This window comes from Megascapheus bottae, chromosome 17, assembly GCF_031878675.1.
Source record: "Megascapheus bottae isolate mThoBot1 chromosome 17, mThoBot2.hap1, whole genome shotgun sequence".
NCBI classification, from domain to species: domain Eukaryota; kingdom Metazoa; phylum Chordata; class Mammalia; order Rodentia; family Geomyidae; genus Megascapheus; species Megascapheus bottae.
In genome coordinates, this window is record NC_143525.1 from 32,986,139 (window position 1) to 33,003,829 (window position 17,691).

Here is a 17,691-nt window from a genome sequence, read left to right on the forward strand (position 1 = left end):
CTATGGCTCAAAGTAGTAGAGCACTAATCTTGGGCATAAAAGCTCAGGGACAGTGCTTGGCCCTCAGTTCAAGCCCCAATATTGGTACCAAAAAGCAAAACAAAACCAAGTCGTTCTTTGATAGACTTCAGAGAAGAGTTGAGTTGTTTTCTGTTACTTGTTTTCTTGTATTACTCTGTTTTGTTTTATTTTTGGTGGTATTGGGGTTTGAACTCATGGCCTCATGCTGGCTAGATATATCCTCTACCACTGGAGCCATGCCCCTAGCTCTTGTGTCAAGTACTCTGGATGTGTGGAAAGATTCTTTAGAAGCAAATGATCTAGGATTTCTTTCTTCAGGCTAGAAGAAAAACAAGTAAAGAGAAGGTGGGACTTGTCTTGCAATCTATGCTTTTCCCTTCTTGCACAGTTTGCCAGGTGTCTTGATTTGGGAACACTAGACCTGGACCTTGGCTTCTGACAGCTAACTCTATGTTTGACCACCTCTAATAGAGCTATTGCTCCCAGTCCTAAGGGTAGGTGGGTAGAGGATCAAGTTCTTCACCTTGAGAAGCTTGAGAAGCTACTTCTTGTCCTTGATCTTCAGTTAAGTGGGAAGACTTCTGACTCTCAGCTTCTTGGAGACTGGAGTTTGGGGCTAAGTTGGTCCTTGACCCAAGCCTTGAAGGTTCTTGTAGTTCAATGACACCTTCTAGAGTAAAAGTACTCCCTGACTTGCTTATCTCAGGATGGGAGCTCTTGAAGTCTGGAAAGAAGTTATCCACAGGTCTATGAACTAAAAGACATAGTGATTGTTCAGGGGATGGATAGACATTTTCTGTTGAAGCTACTGTCAAAGTCAGGAAGCCAGGTTCCTCAGATGGGGCTCTAGTTACTTCCCAAGGACAGAGGTCTGCCATAGTGCCCTTTATTTTATTTCCTTCTGGGTCTGTGACTTCCCACTGGCACAGCTCTGCTAGACTCCTCATGTTGCTTGCTCCATTGGGGGAGAGCTTGGCATCGCCCGTGTTTAGAGCCTCTTGCTGGACACCTGATCCCGTGTCTTCCCAGGAGCACACTGTTGCTGACTCACTGCTGAGTTTTGCTGCTGCTTTTGGGGAGTGTTCAACCCCTCCAGAGCCTGCCTCTCCTTGCCCTTGTGATTCTCTGTCCTGCCCCTGTGCCAGTCCCCATCCTCCTGCTGCTCCTGTATTTACTTCCCAAGGGCAGATGTCTGCTTTCTTGGCAGAGGGAACGTCTTCTGCTTCCCACGGACACACGTTGGCCGTGCTAGCTCCCACAGAGCCTGCTGTCTCAGAACTGCCTTTGCAGTTCCCCTGGTCTTGAATCTCCCCAGAATACACAGCCTCCTGCTTTGTGCAGCCAGCCATCTCTGTCATTTTCTGAACTGTCACACCTTTGAGCTCAAGTTTTCCAAGGACTCTTTCTTTCTCTTGAGCTTCTTCCTTTCTATCTTGTTTTGAGGCTCTTTTCTCAGGTATTTGTTCAGTCACTTCCCAGGGACAGATCTCAGCCTTGGTGCTGCTTTCAGGTGTATGTGCATCCAGGACAGGAACATCCCATGGACACACCTCAGCAAGCTTGCTACCAGCGGTGACCAGGCTCTGGTTGCTGGCTGTCAGCTGGTCAGGGCGCTGACTCTCAGGCTGGGAGGAAGATCCTCCTGTTACCGCATTCTCCCATGGACAGACAAATTGAAGCTCATCGTTGCTTATTTTTTTCCCAGCTTGAGTAGCAACTTCTGCTGTCACAGCTGGAGCTTTTCCTGGACTCAGGTGTTCTGGCAGGGAGCCTGTCTTTAGGTCTTGTCTCAGGGCCCTCTTCTTTGTTACTTCATCACTCACTTCTGAGGAATGTCCCTTTACCAACTGGTTTCTAGTGCTGCTGGGCAAGACTGAGCCCTTGGGGGTCTGAGCAGATGGTTTCCTTGAATCTGTGTCCTCCCAAGGACAAATAGCTTCCTGCTCTTGGAGTTTTGCCTCCTGTTTTGATATACCTCTTTCATGGTATGTGTGCCCCCTCTTTTCTAGCATTTCCATTTCCCTTGCTAATTCATCCATCTCTTGCTCTAGATCTTTCTTCATAGCTCCTTCACTTATCTTCCAGGGGCAGATCTTGGCTTTTTCACGGGTGGGGTCTCCCTCTTCTTCCCAGGGACTCACCTCCACTGGCTTGCAGCTCACATGTGCCAGCTCCTGCAGTTCAGGTTTTAGCCTGTCAGTGTTTGTAGTGTCTGGATGCTGAGAGAAGCCACCTGGACTCAAGCTCTGCAAGGGACAGGCCACTTCCTTTTCCAGGGCTGGTCTCTCTGGTTTCTTTGGAGCAGGAACAGCTTTCTGCTTGGGTCCAGAATCTTGTGTATCATTTGAAGATTTCCTGATGGCCTCAGCTCCCAATGTCTTTTCCTCTGCAACTCCAGCATCCACCTCCCAGGGACAGATCTCAGCTGTCAGAGTATCCTCTATATCCCACGGGCAGATCTCAGCAGCTTTGCTTCCCGTACTGCTTGGCCTCTCTGTGTCTTGTGCAGGGAAACTGCCAGAGGCCACATTCTCCCAGGGGCAGGCTGTTTCCTGCTTTGGGCTCTGCTCCTCAGACTGTTTCCGTGCTATTATGTCATCATTTCTTGTTTTTCCAGGCATTTTCTCCTTGTCCTTTTGAGATATTCCTCCTTTTGGTGTCTGTCTCAATGTCCACTTCTCTGTTCCGCCATCTACCTCCCAGGGACGGATTTCTGCTGTGGCAGGTGTTGCCTCCTTTTCCTCTGGCTCCAGTGCATCCCGTGCACACATGTGCATCGCTCTGCTGCCCTCATTGCCTAGGCATTGGCTACCAACATTGGATAAGGAGTTGTCTGGACCTGAGCTGGACTGCACAGCAGCTGTGCCCTCCCGAGGAACTGACTTCTGCTGTTGATTTCCTGTTGGTACTGCTTCCACAGTTTTCTCCTCCACCTCTCCTAAGATCCCCTTCTCAGAAGCTTTATCTTCACAAAGAAGAGATTCTCCACCTGTCCCCTGATTTAGTGTTTCTTCCTTTCTTGGCTCATCATGTGTATCCCAGGGACAGACCTCTGCCTTCCTGTTAGCAGGCACATCTCCTGTTTCCCACGGACATACCTCTACAAGGCCACTGCCCCAACTTCCTGAGTGCCCTGAGCTTCCAGAGGCCGGAAGTGAGACTGCCATCGGACCCCGAAAATCTGTACTCTCCCATGGACAGAGAGACTCCAGGTTCCCAGCCAGTTTCTGCTCACTCCAGAAAACTGCTTTCTGTCTTTCCTGAGGGAGCTTTTTTACTCCCTGGGCTAGTGTCTCTTCCTGCCCATCACTCACCTCCCAGGGGCACAGCTCTGCCTTGGCAGTGTTAGGTGGACAAATCCCTGGATCTGGTGCTTCTCCCTGACGCTTCTCTGCTCTTGTCTCCACATTGCCTGCTTCCCCAAACCTGCCCTGCATTCTGTCAGAGTCCTGAGAAGTTGGTGGCTGGGCGACACCTCCAGGGTCAGCACTCTCCCAGAGACACACTGCTGCCTGGCCCCTGACCAGCTTCTCTGGCTTTTTCCAAGCAATGGTAACCACATCTCTGGGCTCTGATTTTTCTGGAGCCTTCCCTGTCTTCTTGTCTTGGGAGTCACCTAGATCTTGTCTCAATGCCTTTCCCTCGGGGGCTCCTTCACTCTCCTCCCAGGGGCAGATTTTGGTCTTGTTACTGCTATCTGGCTGGCATGCTTCTGATTCAGTGACTTCCCAGAGGCATACCTCTGCCACCTTGCTATCAGCACTGCCCAGAGACTGGAGGCCAGCATTGGGTAGCTCTTGACACCCCACAATGGCTTCCTTCACTTGTTTAGCATATTTGTCCCCCCAAATTTGCTTCAGTGTGGAAAGTCCTATTTTACTTGCTCTCTCAACCTTCTGTTCCCTTACGCCCTGGGATGTCCTGCCTCTGTCCTCTTGTTCTATACTGTTCTCCTGGCGAGAGACTTGCAGCATTTGGCTGGTGTGAGCATTCTGTTGGTTCTGGAGGGACTCCTCATCATCACACGGGGCAAGAGCAGCCTGCTTGCTCACTATCTTGGGCCGGCCTAATCTGGGAGATTGGAGAGAAACTCCCATGCCTGATTCTGTAGGCCTATCCTTCTTCTCAGGACTGCCCTCCCCGCCTTCTTTCTCTCTGTATGTGCTCCGAGAACGGGTCAGAGCTTTGATAGCCAGGCCCAGGCTGCGCATGGAACCTTGCTGCACAGGGGTCTTGAGGCTCTGGGATTTAGAGATCTTGGGCCTGTCCTCATCCACATCGGCTTCCCCCTGGAGATGCCCATCCTCTGGGTCAGTCTTATTCTCCCCAGCACTCTTTTTCTCCACTGCAACAGAGAGGGCCCTCCAGAGCCTGGCTCGAGCTGGGGCAGAAGAGTGTCCACCTCGCTCTGACCCTGAGGGACCTTCCTGAACCACATTTTCTTTCTTGACTGGCAGTTCTGCATTCTCCCAGGGGCAGATGTAGGTGAGCAAACTGGGACTTTGTGGGACCACTGGGACAGGAGCAAGGACAGGGGTGGGGGTGGGGGCCAGAACTGGGACAGGAGCCAGGGCAGGGGTGGGGGTTGGGGCCAGAGCTGGTATCAGAGGTGGAGCCAGGGTAGAGGTGGGAGAAAGCATTCTTGACTCTCCCAGACAGGCTCCGGAGAGGGCCAAGATGGGTGTGGAGACCTGGTGCCTGATAGGGGGGTGAGGTGGCCTTCTCCCAGCTTCCTCATGAAGCCTCACAGAGACATAAGAGCTGTGGATGCTGCTGCTCTTGGCAGGAGATGGTGGGGCTGACAGGGGCGGGGCATGAGCCCCCTCCAGCCTCTTAGCCAATGGCCTTCTCATTGGGCTTGCAATGATCAACTCTGCCTTCTTCCACTCCTCTCTCTCCTTCACCTGCCGATAGGTCTCCTCCAGGTAGGCCTGGCTGGCCACCAGCAGGGCCTTTTCTCTGGAGCCAGTCACCACACTGAGTGATTTCTGCAGAGACATAGGCTGAGCTCTGGGGAGCCTCTCTCCTACGGTTAGATTGTGGGCGCTGGCTGACCTGAAGCCCAAGGCAGGGGGCCCGTCCACAAACTCCTGGCTTTCCACATGAGAGGCTTTCTTGGACAGGTTCCTTCTCAGTAGGGAGTTGAGGAGAGGTGGGTTTTGCTCCTCCTGGTCGTAGGTGCTGTGGGATTTGTGCAGACCCGGAGCCCCTTCGACTTCCTGGAGAGTGGAGCTGAGGAGCCGGCGGTGAGAGGAGCCAGGCAGACTGCTGAGGCCTGGGGATCCCGAGTCCCGAGAGTGCTGCCGGGCCAAGGCCTCCGGGAACTCAGCCAGGTACCTCATGAACGAGCGGCCCAGTCTTTGGCTTGAGCTGCCCCGCTTCTTAGGCAGGTGAGGATTATTGGCAGCCATTTCCTTGGTCTTACGGACCTCTAGCTGGGCATAGAGCTTCTTCAACTCGTCCTACAGAGAAGGGAGAAATGAAGAGAGCAGAGCTGTGGTTAAGGTGGACAGATGAGCTCTGCAAGCCCCTGGCTGTGCTGGTCTCCCCCTCAGGCCTTGTTTAGATCATTTTTCTCCGGGGAGCTCTTCTTTTAGAAGCCTTCCTGGCTTCTAAAACTCTCAGAATTCACCACTCTATTACTGTAAGCGCAGTGTCAGCCTGGTTCCAAGCTAGATCCAGGGCTTGGACTGCCTTTCTTCTCTGGGGCACTGTGGAAAATCACCAGCATGAGGGACAGGGAATACATTTGAGACTGCTGAGCCATGCGTACCTCTGGCTATTTTCTCCACCTCTCGACATCTTCTATAAAGGAAACAAAGTAAGCAGAGCTCAAAGGACAAAGAGGACATGGGGAAATGGGCAGAGGCAGTTGGACAAGGAAGGGCTTAGGGGATGTAGGCAACTTCTTTGCCAACCTGTGGATGAGTCAGGTATAAGGCTTCAGTAGAAGTGAAGGAGATAAACAAATGGCTTTCCAAGATGTCTCCTGTGCCTAGGAGTCCTGCAGGTCTCCTAATTCTTTTCTTTTTTCCTTTGGCCAGTCCTGGGACTTGAACTCAAGGACTGGGTGCTGTCCCTGAGTTTCTTTTGCTCAAGGCTAGCCTTCTACCACTTGAGCCACAGCTCCACTTTCTGGCTTTTTCTGTGTATGAGGTATGAGGTATTGAGGAATGGAATCCACGGCTTCATGAGTGCCAGGCAAGCACTCTACCACTAAGCCACATTCCCAGCCCAAGTCTCCTCATTTCTTAATGAGTCTTTCCTTAAGGTTCCTGTGTCTAGAGATTATCTTGAGCAGAAAAACAAGAGTGGACATATTCTTCCAAGTTCAAGTTCAAGGGAGGATTTCCTAGCTTTGAAACCTGCCAGATTCAGGGAAAGGGGCTTCTAGTGGAAATCCTTGTGGCCATTCACTGTCCAAACTGCCCAGTCCTACGGGTGACCTCAAGGTCAACAACTGTCTCATTTTGTTGAAGACCAGGAGGTTTCTTAGTTTGCCCCTCATGATGCATGCCCAAAGGATGTAAAGATCCACTTTTGGCTTTGTCTCTAAATTGCCCCATGACCTGGACCTCCAGAGTCTGGGCTTTGGCCTTTTGAGGCCCTATCACTTAAGTAGTGCAGAGTCTTTTATGACTACTCAGGTGAGTCCACTTAGGGCAGTAGTAGTGAAGGGAGGGTTAGTCCTGAAGGGAGGGGATACGGGAGGGAGAACAATGTGCTTGCTCCCTCTACTCAGTCCTTCAAAACTGGTATCAAAGGAGTTGGGGAGGAGGTAGCACCTACCCGGATATCTGCTGGGTCCAGACTGCGTTCACTCCAGGCCGAGGCGATGCTACTTTCAAGGTAGGAGCCTGAACGCTGAAGGTCCAGCTCATCCTCATATACCTCATCCAAGATCTCTTCCCGGGGAGATGCCCCTGGCTTCTGGAACTAGACAGCATGTATGGGGCCGGGGCGGGGGTGGGGGGAGAGGGAAGAACCACTATGTCACCGTGTCTCCCTGTCCACTCCTATTCTCACTTGTCTTATTTATGGAGTACATTTGCTTTCTGAGTCTTCTTCCCTTGTCTGATTTGAAATTCCAGAAGTCTGTAGAATTTCCCTTCCCTTTCTTCCCTCATTTACAGACTAGACCTGTGCTACCTTCCTCCCCTACCATTCCTAGCCATGGGCCTTCATTTCGTCCACCTGTCTCTTCGTAACTGCTTCTGAGCAGTTTCAGAATTCCATCAGCTGTGTGAAAAGAACTTTCAGCACAAGCACTACTTTCCTCTCTGGGAAACAGGGAGTAATTTCCTTCCCCAACTGAAGTCTTTGCCCAGGGTGCTCAGAACTTCAACCCTGTCTCATCCTTGCCCGGACCTAGAGAGGGTGCCTTGGTGATGGCAGATCCACTATGTTCTTACTAAAGGGCTGCCTCATGCAAGAAAGTCGAAGGCCTCACCTTAGGGATGAAGATCAGAGCCAGTGTGGCAGTGACAGTGCTGTGGGTGTGGAAGAAGAAGAGGAGGAGGGTCCAGTCTGGATGCAGGGAGGGAACCAGCACAAACCTGGGGGCCAAAGAGAATGGAGATTATTAGTGGGCATGGGAGCAGCCTCCCCACCTTACATCAGTGATTCTCCCAACCTTCCCCCAATTAGCTAGGCAAAGAGAAAGAGGGTGCTCCGTGTGTGAGAGAGAGAGGTGGGGGGGGAGAACTTGATCTCACGCTCAGGGCCTTGCAGCTTTTTTGTTTGTTTGTTTGATGAACTCAGGGCCTGACCTAGAACTCTACCACCAGAGCCACAGCACCACCTCTGGATTTTTCTGTTTATGTGGTATTGAGGACTTCATGCATGTTCGATGAGCACTAAGACACATTCCCATCCCCTCATGGGCTTTTTTTTTTTTTCCTCAAGGCTAGCTAGCACTTTGAGCCATAGCTCCACTTCTATTTTTCTGGCAATTAACTGGAGATAAGTATCTCATGGACTTTCCTGCCCAGGCTGGCTTTGAACCGCAATCCTCAGATCTCAGCCTTCTGAACAGCTAGGATGATAGCCTTGAGCTACTGGCGCCTGACCAGTCCCAGGGACAGCCTGCCTCCCCTGGGAGGTGAGAGGTGATGTCAGGGTGAGAGGATCCACCCCAGGACCTGCCACTGCTGTGCCTCAGCAGGGGAGGAGGGGCAGATGGACCCATCCTCACCTGGCTGTGTGGAAGGCAGCAGAGAGCAGCAGCTCATTGTGCAGTGCAATGCTCATGTAGCGTGGTTCATGGAAGGCTGAAGGGACAGCCCGGGTGGCATAGCACAGGAAGCTACCCCAGCATAACAGCAGCATCTCCGCTGTGTAGGAGAGAGACAGACGGAGTACAAACATCACCTCAGCAGCTTGCCTTTTTCCTCTCTGCAAGAGCATACTGCAGAGTCTGGGGACTAGGCCGGAGAAGCAGAACAAAGGCCCCTAAAGGGTTGGGTGGCGGGGGAGGACAGAGGGCAGAGAGAGGCTGGGCTCAGAGGAAATGGCTCACCCACAACCATAATGTAGTCCCAGCGGTCATGATGACAGAGGTAGAAATGTCGGCCAGTAGGGGTGTGGCCTCGGGTCACCAGAGGTGCGTGCAGGGTGTCTCGCTCCAGGACACCAGCTGTCCACACACACAGGAAGCCCAGCACAATGAGCAGGAGCAGCCCCAGGCGGCCTAGCAGCCGCCCACTGCCCAGGTGTGGCCCCCTCTGGGCAGTTCCAGAGAGAAACAGCTGCAGTACTCTGTGAGGGGTAGAGTGCACACAGAAGCTTGGGAGAATTGAGTTACCTCCTTTCTCACCTCCTGCCCCAATCCATTTACCTGTCCTGGTCTTTCCATCTGTTCACTGTCCCCAAAAAGTTACATGGAGGGGAAGGCTAAGTCTGGGGTAGGCTTGGGGGCACAGGGAAATGGAACTGGGAAGGATCTGGCCTGGAAAGAAATGCCATTACATGTATGAGTTGGGTGACCTGGGGTGAGCAGTGAGAGAGCAAGACCTGATCCAAGCCTTACCTATAAAGCTTTAATATGACAGTCCCGTACACGAAGGCAAAACCCAGTAGACGGACCCAGCGAAGAGCAATGCAGCGGAATACACTGGGCTTGAAATACAGAATGAACACCTGGTGGGAAGGCGACAGAGAGGCTCATCACCATATTTACTCTATGCACATGATTAATTCACTCAGCAGTTTCCAGGGATCTCAGGAAGTGGGGCCAACTGCAATGCACAGACTCACAGGAAAGTAGAGGAGCAAGGATCCAAAAAGGATGGTCTCCAGCAGAACAACTCCAGATGCTCGGATGCTCTGTGAGCCCAGAAAGAGAGGCATGTGAGCAGGCCAGTGGGGGAGTTGAGCCCAGATGATGCTATTGGAGGTTCTCTGGGGCTGGAAGCGTATAGTAGTAGAGTGTTTGCCTAGCATGCATGAAGCCCTGAGTTCGACTCCTTGGTACCACATACTCAGAAAAAGCTGGAAGTGGTGCTGTGGCTCAAAAGTGTCCAAGGACAGTGCCTAGGCCCTGAGTTTAAGCCCCAGGACTGGCAAAAAAAAAAAAACAAAAAAAAAAAACAAAAAAAAAAAGATCACTCTGGACTTTAGCCTCTAACACTAGTTTGATCCTTACCAACAGCCCACTCTTTCACCCTCACACCAGACTCCAGCTGGCACTAAACATGGCTAATGCCAGGATTTTACAATTTTACATGGCTCTCTTGCAGCCTACAGTACTCTTAGTCCTGCCTTGGGCTTAGAGTCTAGAAAGATCTTCATTCTTGCTCCAAGCTTTGGGTCGGATTGCACCTAGCCTAAATAGGATGTCCTTCTCTGTCCCAGAAGTATCTAGTTAACTTTCAAGCCTGTCTCAATTGTCACATTTTTTCCTGAGAGTTTCTCCAGGAGCATCTCAAGCAGAATAACTGGGTCCCTTGCCTGAGCTTCCATAGCAACCAACTGCCACCTCCAGCCTTGTGTCTGCCTCTCTGTGCTGCTATTTTATTCATTTATTTTTATTGGCTGTGGGGCTTGAATGCAGTGCCTGGATGCTGTCCCTGAGCTCTCTTTTGATTCATGGCTAGCATTCTATTTACCTCGAGTCACAGCTTCACTTCCGGTTTTCTGGTGGTAAACAGAAGATAAGAGTCTCCTGGACTTTCCTGTCCGGGCTGTCTTTGAACTGCAATCTTCAAATCTCAGCTTCCTGAGTAACTAAGTTTACAGTTGTGAATCACCAGCACCCAGCTTTCATTCCATGTGTGCTTCCTCCATTAGACTGAGAGATTCAGGAACCAAATTGCTTGCTCCCGCATTGCATTTCTGCAATGTTTTGCTTAGAGTTGCTCACAGGGCATTTGTTGCCTTAAGTCCAATGCCTTCGTTTTGTAGGTCAGGAATCTAAAGTGGGCAGGTCACTACCTAAGGTCATGTAGACTTAGAATCAAGACACAGGTGTCTAGTTTTGATGGGTAGGGTAGTTGTGTTCAGGGAGGGCTGTGGGCCTTCCTTGCCTTGTTCCAGCGGCAGCGGTAGGAAACCAGCATGCTCAAGAAGACGGCCAGCATGCAGCAGGCCTGGCACGCCAACACTGCCACCCTCAGGGCTGGGGCTTCTTCCACTAGGCATGGTGTTGCATCTATGCAGCTGGTGCAGCCCTCAGGACATGGTTGGCATTGCAACAGCTTCTCCGAGTTGCTCTGTGGGGACCCGAATTGCCTGGTAGTGTGTGTGGCACTCTCTAGCCCTAGGAAGAACAAGATGAGCATTAAGAAGAGGCACTTAGCTAGGTACCTGTGGCTCGTGCCTATAATCCTAGCTACTTGGGAAGCTGAGATCTAAGGATGGTGGTTCAAAGCCAGTCTGAGCAGGAAAGCTCATAAAACTCTATTTCCAGTTAACTACCCAAAAGCTGGAAATAGTGCTGTGGCTCTACTGGTAGAGCACTAGCCTTGAGCACAAATGTTCAGAAGAGGACACAGTAACAGGAAGTGGTGACGCCAGGTTAGGTTTCATTGGAAGGCCAACTTCATTACTTTTGTACGTTTGGATTCCTTCTCAGAAGGCAGACTTCCTCTGGCCTCTTTTGTTTCCTTGATCTTTTGCCCTTGCCCTCCTCCCCCACTCACTGAGTTTCCTCCCAGGGTTTCCCCCAACCTGCCTTTCTTCCACAGGTCTTCCTTCCCAGCCAGTCCAGACTGCCTGACCCCTTGTCTACTTACTTACCCCCAGAGCCACTTGCCCGGTAGAATCCAGGTCGGCAGTGGCAGAGGTAGCGGCCAAGGACAAAACCCTGATTCTCCATGGGGACACACTGTGGGGATGACAAACAACGTTTGTTTTTTTTCTTTATCAGCCATGGGGCTTGAACTCAGGATCTGGGCACTATGTCTGAGCTTTTTTGCTCGACTACTGCTACACTTTTTCTGCTCAAGGCTAGTGCTCTACCATAGCTCTACTTCTGGTGGCTAGTGGAGATAAGTCCTGCCCAGGCTGGCTTTGAATCAGGATCCTCAGATCTCAACCTCCTGAGTAGCTAGGATTACAGATGTGTGCCATCAAAGCCCGGCAACAACTTGTATCCAAATAGGGCCTTTCTCCTGAAGAGCTTTCCCTCCTAGAAATTGGAAGTCACATAGAGCTCCTGACACATGACTTGTGGATTTACACTAGGGGCTCCCATCCATAGCTTCCATAGTGCTTCTAGGGCTTTCCCTTTATGGAAAATCTACTTCATCCCCTACTGTAGACTCTTCTCAAAGAGACAGAGTACAGGATAGGTCACCCTTTTGGTGAGATGCAGTAGGAAGACCCTCGTGTCTCATTTCCCAGTGCCAAGCTATTGCTGGGGCAATAGCAGGTTAGCTCTGTGGCACACTTTGTGTGTCTGCATCCTGCTTCAGAAGGGTCCCATCCCTTGCCCTTTTTGGCACACAGCAGGGTTGAAAAGGCCTGCAGAGGAACAACTTCCTCCATAAGCAGGCATCTGGCTGTGGCACAGGACTGCTTTCCCTGGCCCTAATACCAGGCTAATGCCACGTTGGTGGGATGCCAAGGCCACCTCTGCCCATTGATATTTTCCCAGCAGGGGACAGACACCAATAGATCACAGAGTGGAGTTCACCATGGGAGATTCTTATTGAGCCTTTGAGCTCAATAAGAGTTAGGGAACCTGCTTTTAGGAAATTGGGGTCCAGCTTCTCTTGCCAGGACTACTTTTGACTGTGTGTACCCAGGGAAAGAAATGTGTCTAAGTTAAAAAGTGAACAGAGGGAGGGCCGGGAGTTTGACCTAATGGTTAAAGTGCTTGCCTAGCATGCATGAAGACCCAGGTTCAATTCCTCGGTACCACATACATAGAAAAAAAGCTGGAAGTGGTGTTGAGGCTCAAGTGGTAGAGCTCTAGCCTTGAGAAAGTCCAAGGACAGTGCTCAGGCCCTGAGCTCAAGCCCAGGACTGGCAAAAAAAAAAAAAAAAAAAAAAAGAACTGAATGCAAGCTTAGATATAAAAGGCTCTGGGCTCAGTCCTCAGCATGCACAGCCCCTCCCCCCACCAAAGTCTGCAATGGGCAGTGGGAATCTCTTCTCCATTCCTGAACATCTTGGCTCCAAACACAGGGGTCCTGAAGAGCAATGGCCACCTGTGTGTTCACTTATGCTGAGCACGGTAAACCGAAGTTGCAGGGTCCTCTCTGGACTCAGTTCAGCTTAAGAATTCAGGTACTCAGAGCAATCATGGAGTCTCCCAATACTGGGCTTGTGGAAATACCAGCCCGTGCCGGTCATCCCAGTGCCCCCCCCCCGCCCCGCCCCAGCTTTGATTCTATCTGCGTGTAGTCTGGGGTCCATGGTATGCACCTGTCCAAACCTCTTCAACTTTCTTCTTTGGGAAGGAGGCAGGGTTGCTAGGAAGCCAGGACAGATCAATACTGTGAGCCCACACCTGGGTCTCCTGCACTCCTGTCCTGCCCAGGCCTGAGATTGATGGCCATGCTGCCCACTTAGGCCCAAAAGGTGGCATTGCTAGTGCTGGGCTTTATGGCCACCAGGGTGTCTATGATGAGCGTGAAGAACAGGTGCTTTGTCGGGGAGAAAGCAAAGCAGAGAAGGTCCACGTAGCCACAATCACAGTACAACAGCTATGGCTTGGAGGCACCATTTTCATGACGAATATTTTACCCCTGGTAAAACCATCAGCCTGTCATTGACTCCTATAACCCTTCCCCCTCATCAATGTTGAGTATGAATTTGCTTCTGCCATCTTTACTGGCTTGGCAGTAAACTCTCTTCTGTTCCTCATGGAAAGCAAAGCTATGTACCAAGTACCTTGATCTTACCCCAAATCCAACTCTGCCAAAGAGTATTGTGAGCTGGGGATATATTTAGTATAAAAAGGAGAACAAAGTTTCTTCTCTGGTTAGATTCTTTCCAGACTCCAACAGCCAACCCCATTTATTTCAACCAACTGAAATAGAGCATCATTTACAGGCTACAAACAGACTAGAGTTGTGTTAGCATGAGGTACATGGCTCATGAGAAGGAAAGGAGATTACTTACAGAGGTGTGGGATCCAAGAGCACCAAATACCAGAACAGACAGCAAATGGGGCACTCTGAGCCTTCAAAGGAATTGGAAGGGGTAGTTCTTTTGGGGTAGGAGCAGAAAGTATAGGGTGATCTGTAAGGGCTCTCATTTCTTTTTCTTTTCTTTCTTTCTTTCTTTCTTTTTTTTTTGCCAGTCCTGGGCTTGGACTCAGGGCCTGAGCATTGTCCTTGGGTTCTCTTAAGGCTAACGCTTTACCACTTGAGCCACCGTACCACTTCTGGCTTTTTTCTATGTATGTGGTTCCGAAGAATCGAACCCAGGTCTTCGTGCATGCTAGGCAAGCGCTCTACCACTAGGCCAAACTCCTGGCCCCGAGGGCCCTCATTTCTGACGAGATCGGGCGCGTTCAGGGTGGTATGGCCGTAGACGAGGGCCCTCATTTCTTAAAAACAAAAACAAACCTGGCATGTTAGCTCCGCTAATCCCTGGGGATTCCATCAAAGCCCTAAGATGCTGAGCTGCTCATGGGAGATGGGCAGCCCCATCTAGCAGCCCCTCCTCCTTTTCATCCTTACCTGGGTGCTGTTGAGATCACACAGGTGTGTATTAGAGTACCAGCCCGGGTTGCTTGCACACTGATTGATGTCCACATTCTGGAGATCTATGTCCATCTGCACCTGGCCTCTAGGACAGTGGATTTGTGGTTAGGGTTTAGTGCTGCATGCCAAGATAGACCTGTGCTGGACTAGGGGGGAACGTAGTCTTTTCAAACTCCACACGAGGCTGCAGTGAAGGGCCCAGACCTGCGGTTTCTTCACCGTCATTAATCCTGCTCTGTGGCAACAACTTTCTGCCCCTCCACTTTCCAACGTTCTGTCATTTTCTGGTTTCCATCAATGAGTAGAGGAGAGAGATGTATCAAGAAACCAGGGCTCTGATGGTCTCTCTGAAGGAGATTTTCACACTTGCTCATTGTACACACACACACACACACACACACACAGCTCAGTGATTAACCACCCTTACTTGAAAGTATGCAACGGAGGAGCCCTAAGAAGCTGCCCGTGCTGGACCAGAAGCTTTCTAACCCTCCTTTGGGCAGAGTGGCGAGAAAGCTGGCCAGCAGCCAGCCTGCCTGCTTGCAGGAGGGGAACCCTGCTGGGAACAATGAGCAGAGACCCAGAGCTGGCAAGGCCATGTTGATTGCTGAAAACCTTGCGTTTCTGTGTTCATCTGCTGCCCTGGTCTCAATAGGCTCCCAAATGGAAGCGCTATAAGCTCTTGGCTTAAGACAGAACAGTGGGGCCTAGACCATGTAAAAATACAGCCCTTGGAGGGGAGGGAAATGGGGACAAAAACATGAGAGGGGGTATCAATGTGTGAGAAGTAGTGCACCTACTACCTGACAAATGTAACTGTAACCCCTCTATACATTATCCCAACACCAAAAAAAAATAATAAATCAATCAATAAAAATACAGCACTTGGAATCAGGTCCTGTGGCTTCTGCCTCTAATCCTAGCTACTCAGAGGATCGTGGTTTGAAGCCAGCCAGGGCAGAAAAGTCTGTGAGACTCTTATCTCTGATTAACCGTTAGTAAACCAGAAGTGGCTTTGTGGCTCACGGTAGTAGAACACTAGCTTTGAGCGGAAAAAGCTCAGAGACACAGAGACAGCACCCTGAGTTCAAGACCCACGACTGACCTGCTTCCCTCCCCCTTGCAAAAAAAAAAAAAAAGCCATTGGGAATGACCTTAATGATACAGCCAACTCCTGAACAGAAAGATAACAGACTTGGCTCCAAGGTCTTTCTCCACCAGTCCTAGGCTTGAACTCAGGGCCTGGATGCTGTCTCTGAGTACGCGCTCTCTCTCTCTCTCTTTCTGTTATCACTCTATTACTTGAATCAGAGCTCCATTTCAGGCTTTTTTGGTAGTTAACTGGAAATAAGAGTCTCATGGAATTATCTTCCTCAGCTGCCTTTGAACCATGGTCCTCAGATTTCGACCTCCTGCATAGCTGAGATTACAGGTGTGAGTCAACAGTGTCTAACTGGCTCTAAGATCTTGACAGGGATTTTCCTTCTGGAATGTCCACATGGTTTTCTGAGAGGCTTGGTATATGGATTGTCACTATTATCCAACCCAAGCCCGTTCCTCAAACGGCCTGACAGCCAAGACCTCTTTCTTTCAATATACAGACACACACACATCTGAACACACATGTGTATACACATATATAGATGTACGCTTAGATATGCACACTTGCCTATATGCCACACACATACATTGGTTCATATAGACATTCATTCCTGTACTCAAGCACCCAAACACAAATAGATATCCAGACAAATACATGCACATGGATTGCCTTGTATACATCATGTGCACATTAACAAATAGATACAGATTCCCAGAGCTGGCTGTGACTACAAACTGCTAGATTCAAATATACACATCTAGGCCCCCAGACATACACGTGCTCTTGCTATCTGACCACACACACTTGGGTAGCCTTGTGTCCCCCATCCCCCCATCCCCTAAAACCATCAAATCCTGCCCAAGCCCACTTACCTGACCTCTGGGCTAAGGTCTGGCTTGAGTCCATAGAAGGTGGCAGCGAGAGTGACCAGCCAGCCAGGACGGAGCCGGCCTTCCTGGCATTCCAGGAAGGGAGGAGACAGCCTCACCTGTGGTATGTCCCCCACATATCCATCTCCCTGTGGCCACTTAGGGCTGTTGAGGCTCTTTAGGTCATTGGTCAGCAGCCGCTTCTGTAGATTAGGCTTCTCCATGTCCTCGGCTGGGCTCTCTTCTTGTACCCTGTTCCCAGACAAGTCTTGAAGGATGGTCTCCTTTCCCATTCGGGTAGCCTGCAGGGCCAGCTGTAGGTGGCTGGCCCCTGGTGCAGGGTTAAAGGTTAGTAAAGCTCTGTAGGCCCTTGGGTCCCCCTCAGCCACACTGCGGACCAGGGCCTGGTACCACTCCACATCTTCCTCTACACTGGACTCTCGGATGTCGTTGGCTTGCAACAGCATGTTGAGAAAATTGGCAGCTTGAGCCAGGGTGCCCGCTGCTCTCTGTAGAACTGGGGGGAGTCTTGGCTTAACTTCTGCCCCATGAGCTTCAAAGCGCTCACTGCAATTTGTCCCCAACAATTGTTGGGCATCTCCAGAGTAGAGAAAAGCTAGGGCTGCCTGAGCCCCCTGTGGGGACTTCCACAAGGGCACCCATCCTGGCTTGGCTTGGGAAGACAGTGGAGGCAGAGAGCGGAGCAGCCTCGGTCCTTCTAGAGCCCAGCCACAGAGGAAATAGAAAGCCAGCAGCCCCCACACAGGAGAGAGCATGACTACCGCTCTGATGCCCATCTCAGGGCAGCTCTTTGTCCCCAAGGTTCCAGACTGGGGGATTTGGTGTTCAGGAAAGCCCTGGCAGAAGCTGTCTGCTGTCTGGGGACGCCTGCATTCCATGTATCTATCCTCCCTCTCCACCCTGCCTCAGGCTGGCGCTGTCTGGCATGTTTTTTTTTTCTTCTCCCTAATGTCATCAGCTGGCTCCTGCACATAGATTTGAGGGCCCTGCCCCTCCTCTCTCAATGTGTCCCTCTCTTAATTTTCAAACCCACTTAATCCTGATATATCACTCTTCCCCCCAGGTCTGATCCAAATTCCAGGCTCTCTCCATCCTCCCCCACACCACACATCTGCTTCAGAGAAGAGAAAGGGAGGGAAGAAGAGGAGACCAGTTGTGATCTCCCTAACCCCCCTCCTCTCTCTGCCCTTTGCCTCACTAAGAGTGATGGGCAAATCCAGGATGGAGTGCCATAGCAACCACAGATGAGCCCATGCCCCTCTCTCCACCCCTCTGTTCCACTTAGCCTCCTGGCAGCAGTTGCAACAGGCTTGAGGAAGGGCCAGGCAGTATTTCCTGGCAGTCTGCTCTGGATGCCTGCATCCCCTGACATTGGGCTGCTCAACCAGAATTGTGATTGAGAATGGTGAAGGTAAGAACCATCACTAGAATCAATCTTTGTCCAGATTGTGGCAGTCCCTAGTCTTTCTTTATACATCATTTCAGAGGATTCTGTCCTACAGAATAAGTGAATATTCTTATCCCC

General features: G+C 50.8%; 1 protein-coding gene across 1 annotated transcript; it reads right to left on the bottom strand.

The window, feature by feature from the left end:
* Positions 1-231: 231 nt before the first annotated feature.
* Gpr179 (G protein-coupled receptor 179) lies at positions 232-16,942 on the bottom strand. The gene is made up of 11 exons (XM_090351679.1): positions 16,149-16,942; positions 14,151-14,259; positions 11,257-11,344; positions 10,545-10,777; positions 9,277-9,345; positions 9,050-9,159; positions 8,540-8,778; positions 8,216-8,354; positions 7,472-7,577; positions 6,811-6,957; positions 232-5,483 (listed from the first exon to the last, which is right to left on the bottom strand). Exons 1-11 carry the CDS (start codon positions 16,940-16,942, stop codon positions 510-512), a joined length of 7,008 nt encoding a protein of 2,335 aa, XP_090207805.1. The 3' UTR covers positions 232-509.
* Between the last annotated feature and the right edge of the window lie 749 nt (positions 16,943-17,691).

What these genes read in the sequence shown, in the direction of transcription:
- Gpr179 (XM_090351679.1), bottom strand. Translation starts at nt 16,942, where the DNA reads ATGGGCATCAGAGCGGTAGTCATGCTCTCTCCTGTGTGGGGGCTGCTG. An exon ending in GACCTTAGCCCAGAGGTCAG is followed by an intron (nt 14,260 to 16,148) that starts GTAAGTGGGCTT and finishes CCACTGTCCTAG; the next exon opens with AGGCCAGGTGCAGATGGACA. An exon ending in TGGACCCAGCAGATATCCGG is followed by an intron (nt 5,484 to 6,810) that starts GTAGGTGCTACC and finishes CCTTCTCTGTAG; the next exon opens with GACGAGTTGAAGAAGCTCTA.